This window comes from Colias eurytheme, chromosome 13, assembly GCF_061535395.1.
Source record: "Colias eurytheme isolate Ceu_HAF_F1 chromosome 13, ilColEury1 Martin Lab GWU primary, whole genome shotgun sequence".
Classification (NCBI taxonomy): Eukaryota; Metazoa; Arthropoda; class Insecta; order Lepidoptera; family Pieridae; genus Colias; species Colias eurytheme.
Window position 1 is genome coordinate 3,842,610 of NC_142992.1, and position 14,386 is coordinate 3,856,995.

Here is a 14,386-nt window from a genome sequence, read left to right on the forward strand (position 1 = left end):
CATTTCGAGAACGAAAATATTACTAATATTATAACCTCTCCATTTGGATAAGGATAAAATACTCAAGCGAATCTTTTGACCTTTCACGAGCTGTTTTTTGGTAATTTTTGTCGAGCAAGGTTGTTATCTGATATTGTCAATGTCGGTATTTTAAACAAAGACTTCCTTAACTGCGGATGAACAATACTTTATTTTTGGAGATATTACCTGATTTCATTGGAGGTTAATAATGTTGCCTGTATACCATATGCGTTGAAAATATTTTAATTCTGTATATATATAATATTCTTATTACTACATACTATCTAACTTTGTAATGAGGAGGGCATTTATTTTTTGTTACCTATAAAATTCTTACATCAGCAGAAGGGCTTCAGAACGACTGAGTGACGGATTATATTTCTTTTTTAGTCCTAATATCGGATCAAGAGGTGAAGCCGAAGAAGGGATCTTTTGGATTTGGAAAAAAAGGACGACGATTTAGTTCAAGGTTTAGAATAATTATACCCGCTGAGCTATGATAATAGGTAAAGGAATCCATGTAATAATACAATGGCAGACGTTTTTTGGTGATGTTTTTATAAGACTTTTTGTGGTGAAGAACAAGTCTTATTGTTATTTGACATACAGCGGGCCTTATATCTAGTTATAAGCATTTTAGAGACTTCAGGTAGCCTATAAGCAAACAGACAACCATACAAATACAGTACCAAACTGCCACGTACATTAACATGATTATCTAATAATAAATGATATGCAGTAATTATCTGTTTTAATTAGATTCTTATAGATCAAGAGCATTCCTTTCTTTAGGAAAGTTGAAAGTTTCTCTGTATATGTCTCCGATACAGATAAGAACGACTAGCGATTATCAAGTCTGGGTTGTGGTTACTTTGGCAGGAAACAGGTAGTAGTTAAAGGTGTATAAAATTGTACCTAACTTTTGTTATAGTTTAAAAGCTAAATTTTATATATGTTACTTGGGGACCTATAAAAAGATGTTACCTTAAGAGCCGGACAGTTTTCATGGTTCTTACATCTAGCCAGACACATTTAAAAAATAACTAACATATCTTGTATACGTAGTATATTATTATTAGTCTGTGATATCATCAAATTCACATAACTACCTAAAAGTGTAACAAATATGAAATAACCCACTAAAAACATTAGTTAACTATAATTATTAAAAAAATAATAGTATAATATATAAGTAATAAAGTTATTACTTATCTACGGGGACTTATGTTTATGGAATTTCACGTATCTCGATGACACAATAAAAAAGTCATCGAGATACGTGGTATTATTTTTTTAATAATTATAGTTAACTAATGTTTTTAGTGGGTTATTTCATATTTGTTACACTTTTAGGTAGTTATGTGAATTTGATGATATGTTATTTTTTAATTTGTAAATTTGTAATCCTTACAGATATTATATGTACATATATACAAAAAACGTCCCTGTCAGTTAGGCTTTCATGCCTAAACTTGGTCCAGGTTTCACACCTAAACCAATTTCATTAAAAATGGTTCACTGAACCAATAAAATTTGAATCAAAGGCAGTGCAGTGATCGATTGTCGCTTTTTGAAAGCCCAAGACTGGCATAAGGCATTAAAAAGGCATTTTATAATTTTCTTCGACAATACACAAATATTTAAAGAATTGACAGTATATTTGTTTACATCATGAACAGATGAAGTGACTATTATTACCGTTCTAAGATGACTTTTCGCGGAAATTGATGCTATAATAGCGAGTTATGTTTATTCCAACTTTATCGTTGAAATGAGTCACTGTGTTACGGTTACTGAAATACGTAACCATATAGGGATTAATTTATAGTATGGTCTAAATATTATATGTATATAAGTTGTTTTATGTCCATGCATATTGGGATAGGGAATATAGGTAGGTACTCTTTATTCATGCGTTGGATGGTGTGAGTTGGTGTTATATATTTTGCAAGGAGAAGCTTTCTTTGAAATTTAATTATGTAATCATAAAGTGCCTACAAGATCTCTCGATTCCGATTTTTTATGAATTAAATTTAAAATTAATATTAAGGGAGTATGTAATAGATTAGCACTTGGTTGTCTGTTGAATTGGACGCAGTATCTGTTAATTAGTTCTAAAATTTATATCATAACTATGCTTTCACTGCTGAACTCATTCCTCAATTCTGCACCAGGATATGATTTGTTTGTGTCAGGGATGGGAATGTATGGTTTGGCGTATGCCGTAAATAAATAAATAACTATGACCCTAAAACAAGACTTGACTATAAATACACCCGGCGTAGAAGTGATAATTGGAAGCAGCTTTATGACCCGTTACATTTCTTAAAACATCCGTATTGTAAACAAATGCATACATGTGTGTCACCGGAACAGTAGTATCATATAAAGCTGGATGCAAAATCCTACGAAGGTCATATAAAGATTAGCATTCATATCCAAATCACCGTTATAATTCCGTTGGAAATAATTTAACTAATCATCTCCGTTCGTCATGTCTTCTTTTATGAAAATAATTTTCTTGATAGTGTTTTCCATTTTTATGTTTGGTTCGCAAATACAAGCAAAGCCCGTCGATGGCAAAAATGTGGCTGAGGCATCCGACGAAATGATGGAAACAGCTGAATTTCAGTTCTTACCTCGATTTGCTATGAGAAGATTGAAGGAGAGACGCGAGAAGGCCCGAGCTGAGAGAAGGAACAATCAAAACCAGGGAAGAATGTACCAGGCGTATAGACCCAGATGTCCAGACAGATATGTAAGTTTTGTTTAAGTCACTTTAAAATTAGTATGGGACTCTAGGCGATTAATTTGTTTTAAAGAACAATAAAGCATTTTCGGTGTTAGTTTCTAGTAAATAAACCAATTCAGATTTTGGAATCTTATATATATTCACCAGATAAAAGTAATTTTTAAAGTATTAAAAACTCTAATGTTAAAATCGAGGATGTCCTACTGCCCTACAAAAGCAACCCCTGAGTCAGTGTGAAATCAATATGTCTCATAAAAGTATTGTTATGATCTACATTATTTAGTTCTAATAGCTTATTTCAATACGAGAAAAATTAACACCTTTCTTCAACCTACCAACCTAGTTTTCCCAATATATATACCTTGGATGTCTCGTAAATTTGTCAGTTACCTCAAAGCTAATATTTTTATTTCAATTTGTAGTAAAAATGAAGGCGCAAGTAATTTTCTCCGTGGCATTGTGGCTTACCGCATACGCAAGTTCAACTACTGAAAATGCAGATATTTTTAATTTAATACAAACTGAAAATAATGAACCAGAACCAATAGAGGAAATAAATTTGGTCAATAGTTATTTGGAACAAAAGGCTGACGAATTGAATTCAAGCAGCGAATCGTATAATTTGGTATCAAATGTTGACGCAACCATGGACATCGTTATTGAAGAAAATATTCAAACACCGTTAAATACTTTGATTCCTGAAACATCCGAAGTTGATTTAGACGAGGTGGCAATAGCTGATGAAGAAATTTTATACAATGACGTCGTTAATAGAGATCCGAGTGAAATAATGGATACTGCAGCTGGATTTGTGCCCATCCCCATCATTAAAAGGAGACAAAAACCACAAAAGCGATACGGATTACGCAGAAATTTCTTGAGGAATCCTTATAGGAGATATCAACCCTTTTACCCGTATTATTACTACAGGTTTTACCGCCCTAGCTCTCTCAGATATTTTTATTATTAATTTTTAAGCTACATTATTTACTAGGTTTATTTTTATATAAATAAAAAAATATAAGAATGAATGGAACACGTTTATTTCAACCATCCTAAGGTATAAACATAAATGTCTTAACCATTTTTACATTATTATTAGAATATACTTATTCTAAAATAATTATCTATATACATATTTAAAACAATTCGGTAAACTCCTGGTGGGCCCACAAATACATAGGAAATATATTTTTATGCTGGTTATAGTTTTAAAGTTTGCGTCAAAATAAGACAAATTGGACGTATCTACGTCTTCATAAATTTATTATAAATCAAAATTCTTCCCAAAGCACTACACTCAATAAATTTCTCAGAACCCAGCTAATTTAAAATGTATAAAATAGTTAGGATTAAATTAGATTAAGTCAAAAGTACTAAAACATGCTTAAAATGCCATATTATGTAAGTCGTAATAGAATATGGTTACATGTACTTAATATAAAATGAAATAATAAGATATCCCTCAAACTAAGCATGTATAAATAAAGGTTATAAATATTATTTAGAACAAGAGCATTTAACTGACTTATACACATATAACTATAGTATGTTAGTAATACTTTACACAAAAGAATCGTTTAAATATTATTTGTATTTTGGCCAGTTACATTACACAAAAACAGTATGATAAAATAATATTTGATTATAGCAGTTTGGTTTTTAGTAAAATAAATAAACATTTTCTTGTCTTTCCTTACTAATAGAGTTACTAATAGAGTTTCCTTACTAATATACTACACTTATATTCATAATTTAAATACGTACAATTTTTTTTGTATCCTTATTTACTTGAGACATTTTCTCATTTACCTGGTCCTACGAGAGCTTCATCCATTAACTCATCATCAGTAATGCAAGGAGAGTTAGAATGGGGCGACGCCGCTACTAAAGGGGACGGGGCCGGACTTTTTGCAAGCTGTAAGAGTGCAGGAGTGGCTGGGTACACGGGTCGGACGGCCACCATACCTGACACTTTACTACCCGACGATGATGAGAAATCTAAAAGCATTTCAGCCGCCTCTTGAGGAGTAGTTGCACCACTTCGCGGCACGGAACCGCTAACCGGTGGTTTCATACACGAATCAGCACCTTTTCTGTCTTCAGAGCTTCCCTTTGGAGCAGGAAACCCCTTTGCCATATCTGTTTTAAAATCCAGAGGCATTAGAGGATATGATCCAGAATAAGCATCTTTTGGATCTTCTTTACTTCTTTGGGGACTTTCGCCTTTTACTAAGCTATCAGACAAAACCTTGGCAAACTCTGATGGGTCGGTTTTGTTTCCTAATGTTTTAGGGCTTACACCTCCCATGTTTAATAGAGGCTTCGGTACATTTAGTGGATAGCCAGATTTCTGCATTGGGTCAGAGACTCTATTTGGACTATCGAAGTGTGGAAAGGGATATTTGTTTTGGTCCACCGATCTACTAAAGTCATTAACCATTGAGCGGCTGTCGTATTGCGATACTGGACTGTTTTTGTCAGGAGTGTTTTGATTCTTCAGCTTCGGTATTTGAAACTTACTGGTGTCTAATGGTTTTATCAATCCTTCGACTAAGAAACTAGCGTCTTTTGCTGAACTTTTAAATCTATCACCATCGACATCGTCTCGTGAACCACTCGGACTAGAATGTCGTTCAGATTTGGAGGAAAATATTGATTTCTCAGAATTATTCATAAGTTTAGTTCGAGCTTTTTCTCGTTCTCTATCACGAATGATTTTGGCAAGATCGGAACTACTGCTTTTTGGAGAACCTGAACTCGACTTAGAGCCAGATTTCGATAAATTTATACCAGACGTGTTGCTACTTGAAGATTTAGAATAAGGCACTTTAGATGCAGCACTAGTACTGCTAGAGCTAGAAGATTCGGAGGGACTCATATTGGCTTTAGGTGGTGTGGATCCTGGTGTCAATGAACCGGATTTAGATGATTGCATAACTTGAGTTTTTTTAGATGCCGGGCCACTTATTACACCTGGTTTTAAGCCTGTGTGAGTTTTAGGGGAGCCTTGGCTCGGCGGTGTAAGCTGAGGTGAGGATTGCTTACTGGATCCAGAATAATTTATTTTCGAATTACTACTAGATGATTCTTTCGACCTTGTTTTGTTAATTGTAATTTTCATACCATCTAAACTTGGCTTTACCATATACTCTTGGTTTTTACTTTCACTCACTTTTAAATTACTAGATGTTGCGTTATTTTTTACATCATTAAATTTGTTGCTACTACTTGAGCTCGTTTTAGCGCTCCCGATATCAGAATCGGTACCGCAATGCTGTGCGGACTTCAACTTGTCTATAACGGCACTAAGAGATCCTTTTCTATTTCGAGCTTGGCTTGGTGCATTTGATTTATTTACTTCGATATTAGGTGGTGAAATTAACGGTTCAGTTACGGGGCTGTCACATGAAACTGGTGTTATTTCAAGTTGTTTCAATTTCAATGGGTTTTTTAGTTTTGGACTGCTTCTACCGGAACTAGAAAAAGATAGACCAGAATGTTTTTTTTCTTTGTCTCTAGAAGTCAAAGACGTGGAGCCATAGCAGTCTTTTGATATCTTTTTTGTAAGATCATAACCCGTTGTACCGGATTTACCTGAGGGTGACCCACTGGTTGCAGACTTTAAAGTTGACATACTTGGTTTCCCAGATCCAGAGGAACTATGTTTAGGAGAAGAAATACTGTGGTTTTTTGGACTAGAATACCCAGGTAAATGTTTTGGACTGCTTTGTACTGGGGAATGTCTAGGGCTGTTGTGATGACTCGATGTCCCGGAGGGTTTTCCCATACCCTTTACTGTATTAGGACTTGGCGATTTAGTAATTGAAACTGATCTGCCGTGAGTAGGACTAGGACTAAATTTTCTTAAAATCGAGTTTGGGGAAGTCGATCGCATGGGTGAACCGTCAGTCGGTTTGATACTAACAGAAACAGGTTTTGTTAAAGGATCTTGTTTGGGCGGAACTTTTTCTGGTGGTCCCATGGAATCGTCTCTGCGCCGTTTCTTTTTCTTCTCTTTACTTCGTTCTTCAGACTTGCTCGATTTCTTCTCCGATCGTATGCGATCATCCATCGACTTCATTTGAGACGATGTTATTGGAGTTATTGTAATAGAGCTCGGCAAAGCGGCGGGCGGAGCGGCTGTTATTGGAATTATTTCGATACCAGGTCTCCTATCGAGACAAAGCATTGAAGTTAAATTTGTAGATCCAGAACTGGGCTGATTTGAAGAGTTGGAAGAAATTGGAGTAATACTCACGGACGATGGCATATACGATTTACCGTCAGTGAGATCTAAAAGCAAAGAAGATGTACTTCTACGCGCCTCAGCTTCTTTGTTTTTCAGCTTTTGCCTTTTGTGCTCAGACTTATGAAAAGAATTCCTGTGAAATAATATTGATTATTATTATATTATGATATTCGAGATTTATAGTTTCATTAACGTGAATAAAAGTATTTAAATACCTGATTATATCTTCAACATCTCCGTCGTTCGAGTTATCCATATCAGATGAAGTTCTGTTCTCTGGTCCACCGAGCGCGTCAGCCGTGTCCATCGCAGATAGCTCGAGATCTGACGCGAATTCATTCTGAGAGACCGATGACTCCTGACCTTCGATATCATCATTTGTAGAATTACTATTCATAGTATTATCATCTTCGTTTCCATAACCTTCAGAATTGTCACTCTCACTATCGGAGTCGCCTAAATCACCGATACCGGGCTTCCCTTTCTTTTGCGACGCTGACCACAATCCCGTATCGGATTTACGTTTCTTCGGTTTTCGGTCATCAGATAATTGAGATTTCGATTCTCCAGTGCCAGCATCTTGGCACATCATAGATAAGTGATGCTGTTGCTCGGAAAGGTATGTACCTGTTAAAGTAAAAATAAAAGTATACAGGGTGTCCCACTATTGGTATATTGACGCTCGGTTTGATCCAATTCAATAAATCTGTATCTCTGCGTAGACTGATAGTACATTTCAGTACGGAAATATAAATAGTGGTTGTTTGGTAAATTTTAATGTTTTGTTAGTTTATCTGTCTATTAAAATGACGTATGAAAATTCTGTCAAAAAATACAGGTCGAATAATCGTTACTTTTGTGTAGGTATGTATATGCTTGGTCGCGGAAGAATTCTAACAAATACCCGCGGCCCCATCATTAAAGCAGCTCGACGGAACACAGTGGGGTTTTATTCGGTAAGAATCCGACATAACCCACGGCTCCTTCCCCGGGGGCCGTGGGTATCCTTGGAAGATTTCCCCACTATAAAAAAAAGGTATGTATATTGTATATGCTCACCCCCCTGGTGCGGGTGCGACACGGAGGAGGGGTAGAGCGCGCGCGCGTGCGGCGCCGGCTCGTGCTTCACGTCGCCGCCGGGGTCGATGCCCCCCAGGCCGCAGCTAAAATTTGACTCCAACCCGGAGTAGCCGCCGTTCATGTGCTTCGCCGCCGCTTCGCGCTCCCATATTTTTATCAATGATCTGTGTACGGATAATTAATATATGGTCGAGTGAAGGATACATTCATTAACCGTTAATAAAGTGTTAAAAAGCGGAAGTTCTTTAATTATAAAATAAAAGGAGTATTCTCGATCAATCATCATGTCGATCCAAGTATGACAATCGACCTTCAATTATTAAACAATACTTCATTATTACTAAAATAACCTGTTACAAAAATTTACTTTAAAAAATTAAACTAAAATATTAATCAACTTGACCATACTTATTTTACTTCATCATTCTTAGATCGTGTAAACGTACCACAATATTATACAATTTGTCAAAATTGACATTTGTAAGATTAATTAGCTATTTGTCCAATCGCATCTCGTAGTCGCTGAATGAATCTATTAAGTTAAAGTTAAATGAAAACAGCGATTACTTAAACTTATTTATATTGTTTCCAGAAGACCATAATTGCCTATTGCCTTACACATTACACACCGCGTACAAGAAGAAAAAAAACCACAGACAAAGTACAGTTTTGCCACAACAGTAACATAAAAAAAAATTCAAGTAAAATTTTCTAATATATATCTAATAGAATCATCTCAGTTCCCATCGTCATTGCTTACCTTAGAGTGACGGGTATCGAGTGGCTCTTCTGCAGCACCTTGCTGATGTACTCGTCGACGTGTTCGCGCGGCGGCGAGTTGAGCGCGCACACGGCGGCGCGCGGCGTTGCCGGCTCGCCCAGGTCCAGCTCCACCGTCGCCATGCTCTCGTCCAGCGGGTGCTCCAGCGATATCGAGATGTGTTGCCATGACAGCGCGCTCACTTCGAACATTAGCACGTTCTCTAGGTCCACCGCTATGGAATACGACGGATTTTTAAATAATATTCACAAGAAAAACTTGATTAATTTAATTTCTACCCTACTTTTTACTTAAATAAAACATACGATAAAAATATTTAGTGGCAATGTTTAATTTGCGTTAGGCGCGAGATGTAAATAATTATGAGACTTGTTGTGAAAAAAAAAGCTTCCAGTCATCGAACATGAATGAGAAAGTTTTCAAAAAATCTAAGTAGGTAAAGATAATCTTTTTCAAATTCAGCTATAAATAATTTAAGCGGTGCGCATTATTTCCGCGCAGTTTCGTACGGTATAAAATAAGTACGGCTATGTCTGCACTGCAGAATAAAATTCGAATGTTTCGTTCAGTCGTGTAACTGACGTGACGTGGTATTTCACGAGTGCGTGAACGGCACGCACCCGCCCGTGAACAAACCTACAGTATATAATCCCACGTAAGAGCGAACCTTGTTTAGTCTGCGCCCGCACGCAGGAGGCGACGAGCGTGTTGAACAGCGCCTGCTGCCGGAGCGCCGCCAGCAGCTGCGGCACGTGCGACGGGTGCGTGAACGGCACGCTCGACACCACGCACCCGCCCAGACCGCGCCGCTCGCACAGGAAGTAGCACTGCCATTGGTCGGGGAGTTTCTGCAGAATAATTGTCCATATAGAACCTCATATAATAGGGCACTTTAATATTTTAATGGCCACACTGTGCTGATTTTTTGTAAAATAATTTGAAATGTACAATGTTTTGAAATGATTTGATGTAGACAATCATAGATAGATAAACATTTATTTTAAGGATGAATAACACGCGAAAGAAGAAAAAAAAAACTAAATGGAGGATGTGTTGAACTTTTTATAAAGTGGCATAAAATTAATATAAATATTATATTTCAAAAAAAGTAACTTACCACAAAAAGTCCTTTACTAAGATTCAACTCTATAATTTTTCCAGGTACTAGATTGTTATAAGCCTGCTGTGCGATCAGACCAAGCATTGGCTTCGGATTCGCCCAATCTCCAGATATTTCGACCTTTTGAAAACACAAATAAGTTGTAAGAATATGAATTAAGATAGATTAAAATCAACCCGTGTGAATTTTTATCATGTTAAATTCTACATTTCTTACCTCAGTAGTAGCATGTATGAGTTTAGCCAAGCCCGCACACAGAGGCATAGGCTGGGATAACTTGAGCGTAAAGCAAGCTGGTAACATTGCGCTGTTTTGTGGCACTAGTTGCGCGTATACTGGACCACTGCAAAACAAACAATTATAAAATGTTCATTAAGTCATATTATAATAACATGCTTGATATGTAAAATCAAAAATTAATTGTTGATTATTGTATTTCATATAATCCCAAATTGGCCTCACTGGCAACTGATTTCTGAAACAATCCATACTAATATTATAAATGCGAAAGTAACTCTGTCTGTCTGTCTGTTACTCAATCACGCCTTAACTACTCAACCAATTTGCATGAAATTTGGTATAGAGATATTTTGATATCCGAGAAAGGACATAGGCTACTTTTTACCCCGGGACATAGGATAGGTTTTATCCCGGAAATCCCACGGGAACTGGAACTATGCCGGTTTTTCTTTGACTGCGCGGGCGAAGCCGCGGGTGGAAAACTAGTAGTATCATATTTCTCTGAAATACATACTTATATATATACATTTTGTAAACATAAATTTTTAACGATTATACAATTAATGTTGAAGTAGAATAAAAATTTGGTATGTACTTTCAATAATATTTTTTTTAATAATCAGTTTTCCAATCTAAAATCTATTAATACCACTTACCCTTTCCCAGCCCTCTGCGCCGTTGAAATAATCGGCACCAATTGTAATTTACTAGCCGTAGACCCCTCTAGCAGTACTAGAGCTGATTGTCCTATAGGTGTTCGTGCAGTTGCCGAGAGGGACGTAAAGCCATTGGACGCGGGTGGTCGGCCTTCCGTTATCAACTCTGGTGTTAGTGGTTGTAGACCTTTGTCTTTGTCTAGTAATTCATATGGAGATACGAAATACGTGAGACGCATTGCGTGCCCTGGAAGTGAAACAATAATTTAAGATGCAACAATGAAATGGGAAAATGTGCGAATAATTTGATTTAACTGTAAAATAATGAATATAAAAATACCATATGTGGACACTTTATGTGAACATAATTAATGATTCCTCTATTATTATCATTGCTTTATTTGTGCAATAATTCTATAGGATTATGAAAACGGAAAAGAATGATAAATATTACTTAATATTTAGTTTGCATTTAGTTTACAAACAAATGCTTACCTCCTCTTCTCCTTTGAAGAAATCCAATAGGACTCTTATGTACCTGGGTCCATGGGTCTTTTATGAAACTTTGCAACTGTCTCATTGTACATAAATCCTCTTCTAAACTCTGGAGTGCACTGAATGCTTTACATTTTATCTAAAATAAATGCAACCTCACTTTATTTTAATTTCTATAGGAAATGCAGTAAATGTAACTTCAATTGAAGCAAGGAAGCTGACATTTTTAAATTTTTATTGTTTTGACATGTCAAGTTACCTTCTTTTCAGCGTTTAATTGATATACAGCCGTTAGTCCTTCTAGATGTGCTGTGAAGTCTGAAAAGTCACCTCTGGCGATACACTGTACTAACTCTTCACAGCTTTGTTGTTCAATCTAAAAAGTCAATCAATATGATGAATTTTAACTACTACTACTAATTAAAATATCATTTGTTTTAATAACACTTCTAAAGTACTAGGCATAACATAACATTTGAAATTTGTAAGCTTTCTTATTTTAAATACCACAAACAATAAAGGATAGACACACAAAATATGTTATTAATAATATTTCACAAATCTTATTTCTCAGGATAATGTTGAGCCCCAATTTTATGTGAAAAAATAACGAGGCATATTGCATCAGCACTCATTCACACATTTCTGACTTCTGGATTTATCAATTCAACCTTATAGATTTAAAACTTATAGCTAAAGAAATTAGAAACACTTAAATTAAATATTTACCTTGCCTTCATGATGTATCTTAACATCTTTCACTGATCCACAAGATTCCACTAGTATTTCCAAGTAAAACATATCAGAAGATATGAAAAGATTCACCCCAGATGTACCAACAACAAACTTTAATCTAAAATAAAATCATTCCTGTAGGTTTTAAGATAAAGAATGGAAATGTTTTAAAGAAGATCTGAACAACTTAGACTTAATTCAATATTTTATCAATACAGTTACATAATAAACTCAAGAAAACAGAACTAGAAACATAGAAGGTAGACATGGTATAATTACTTTAAATGAGTTTTTTATTTAAGCTATGTAGGACCACTTACTCTTGCTGCCGTGACAAGCATTCCAGTCTCTCAATTAAACTCTGTAGAGATGTGACTTTGATACAATGCTGCAAACTATCTAAACATTTTTGTAGGATCATGCGATCAGCTGAATCTACCGCCCAGCGCTTGTCCTGCAAAATTGATGTTATTTTATGTATACCACCAATAAGGTAGTTTATTTAGAACAATATTGTTATAAGGATTTTATAATTAATTAATTCTATTAATTTACTAAAAATTCAAGAAAATTATACACTATCAACAAAATTCTTACCAAAAGAGCCATCCTAACAGCTTTGGAAGTTTCACTAAGATTTTTAAATTGAGATGTTTTGGATCTGAGTTTTTCCATAAGAATTTCTTTTTGAAGCTCCTTAGATTTATCGTGAAGTCCATTTGAAGGAGCCATAACTAAGGCTTTGGAATCCGTCATCTTTTCAAGAAATTTTTTATCTATTATAACAACAAACAAATTCGATAGGTATGATTTTTTTTCTTCACACAGCTGTGTTTTGTGTGATTTGTTTAATGCTCATTAAAAACTTGAATTAAGTTGCTAAACACAACTTATGTGGACTATAAACTAATATAAATACGAAACCTATTCTAAATATCTTTTTTCAAAGAAAATTTCCACCTTTCCTGCAGCAAACCAAATATCAAGCCACTGGCACTAACATAAACTGTCAAATTTTTATGTCAAATTTTTTTTTTTTTTTTTTTTCTTCGTTATGGCAAGAAGATAACCATTTGCCAGTGTCAAGTTAAAGGTAGGGAAACCATACACGGGAAAATAGGTTAGGACCATGGAACTATATATACTACGTACTATAGTTCCATGGTTAGGACGATAGCAAGATGATCAAAAGAGTTTAGGAAAAAAAAAATTAATACATACTTACATTAAGATAATACTTATTTACATAACTTAAATAGATTAAATGGAAATTAATTAACATTACAATTTGATATTATTGCTACATATAAAATTAGATATATTACTCAGATATTTTTTAGGGTACATAAATAGATAGGACATACGAGTAGGAAGAGGAACATTTGAGGATATTAAGGAATTATAAAAGGAAGAATGGTCGTATAGAGAGCAAGAGAAAAATATGTGGTCTATATTTCCCTCGCCCTCTCCACACTCACAAACTTCAGTATATTTTAACACACCAATTCTGGCTAAATGACTAGGTATACACATATGTCCAATTCTCATGCGACTTATTGAAGACATAACTAATTTATTGGCTTCAACACCAACAAACCAAGGCTTTATTGGTATTGTCGGTTGGATTCTATAATAATTCCTTCCCTTACATTGCCCAGTATCTGACCAAACCGTATTCCACGTTTCAAAGAGATATCGCTTCGGTAAGTTTAGCAGGTCATGAGAATAGTTCATGTATGGAAACATATCTCCACACTGCACCGCATCCTTGGCCAAGCTATCAGCCCTATCATTTCCTTGGATTCCACGATGGCTCGGGATCCAAGCAAAAGTTACCAGGTAACCCAGATTAATGCATTCATGTAACTTATTTTTGATTTGAAAAATAACAGGGTAAAATGGTTTATTGTAAAAAGAATATTTATCTAAGCATTGCAGAGAACTCATTGAATCAGAAAAAATTACAGATTTAGGTAGTTTCATTAATTTAATATATTCTAATGCTTTTAGGAGCCCAAAGCACTCTCCAGAAAAGACTGAAGACTCCGGCGGTAGCTTGATCTTTTGTGTAATCTTATATTGAACGTGAAATATACCAACTCCAACACAACTATCATTTGATGATTTAGATGCATCAGTGAAAATATGATGCCAATTACGCCACTCCCTATCGACATTAAACCTAAAATTTGCATTTGAATCCGTATCATTCTTATTGATTCCAATATTGTATTTTATAATTGGTTTGATCAAA

General features: G+C 35.3%; 2 protein-coding genes across 2 annotated transcripts; one reads left to right on the forward strand and one right to left on the reverse strand.

Annotated features, from left to right (window-relative positions):
* The first annotated feature begins 1,946 nt into the window (after window positions 1-1,946).
* On the forward strand, window positions 1,947-3,804 carry LOC149903311 (uncharacterized). Its single transcript, XM_090108361.1, has 2 exons — window positions 1,947-2,779; window positions 3,196-3,804. Exons 1-2 carry the CDS (start codon window positions 2,764-2,766, stop codon window positions 3,741-3,743), a joined length of 564 nt encoding a protein of 187 aa, XP_089964487.1. The 5' UTR covers window positions 1,947-2,763; the 3' UTR covers window positions 3,744-3,804.
* Window positions 3,805-3,816: 12 nt separating this feature from the next.
* On the reverse strand, window positions 3,817-13,125 carry LOC149903312 (mediator of RNA polymerase II transcription subunit 1-like). Its single transcript, XM_090108360.1, has 13 exons — window positions 12,730-13,125; window positions 12,453-12,586; window positions 12,127-12,250; window positions 11,657-11,773; window positions 11,398-11,536; window positions 10,903-11,149; window positions 10,223-10,349; window positions 10,004-10,126; window positions 9,554-9,734; window positions 8,866-9,100; window positions 8,085-8,269; window positions 7,241-7,652; window positions 3,817-7,158 (listed from the first exon to the last, which is right to left on the reverse strand). Exons 1-13 carry the CDS (start codon window positions 12,886-12,888, stop codon window positions 4,578-4,580), a joined length of 4,764 nt encoding a protein of 1,587 aa, XP_089964486.1. The 5' UTR covers window positions 12,889-13,125; the 3' UTR covers window positions 3,817-4,577.
* Window positions 13,126-14,386: the final 1,261 nt, after the last annotated feature.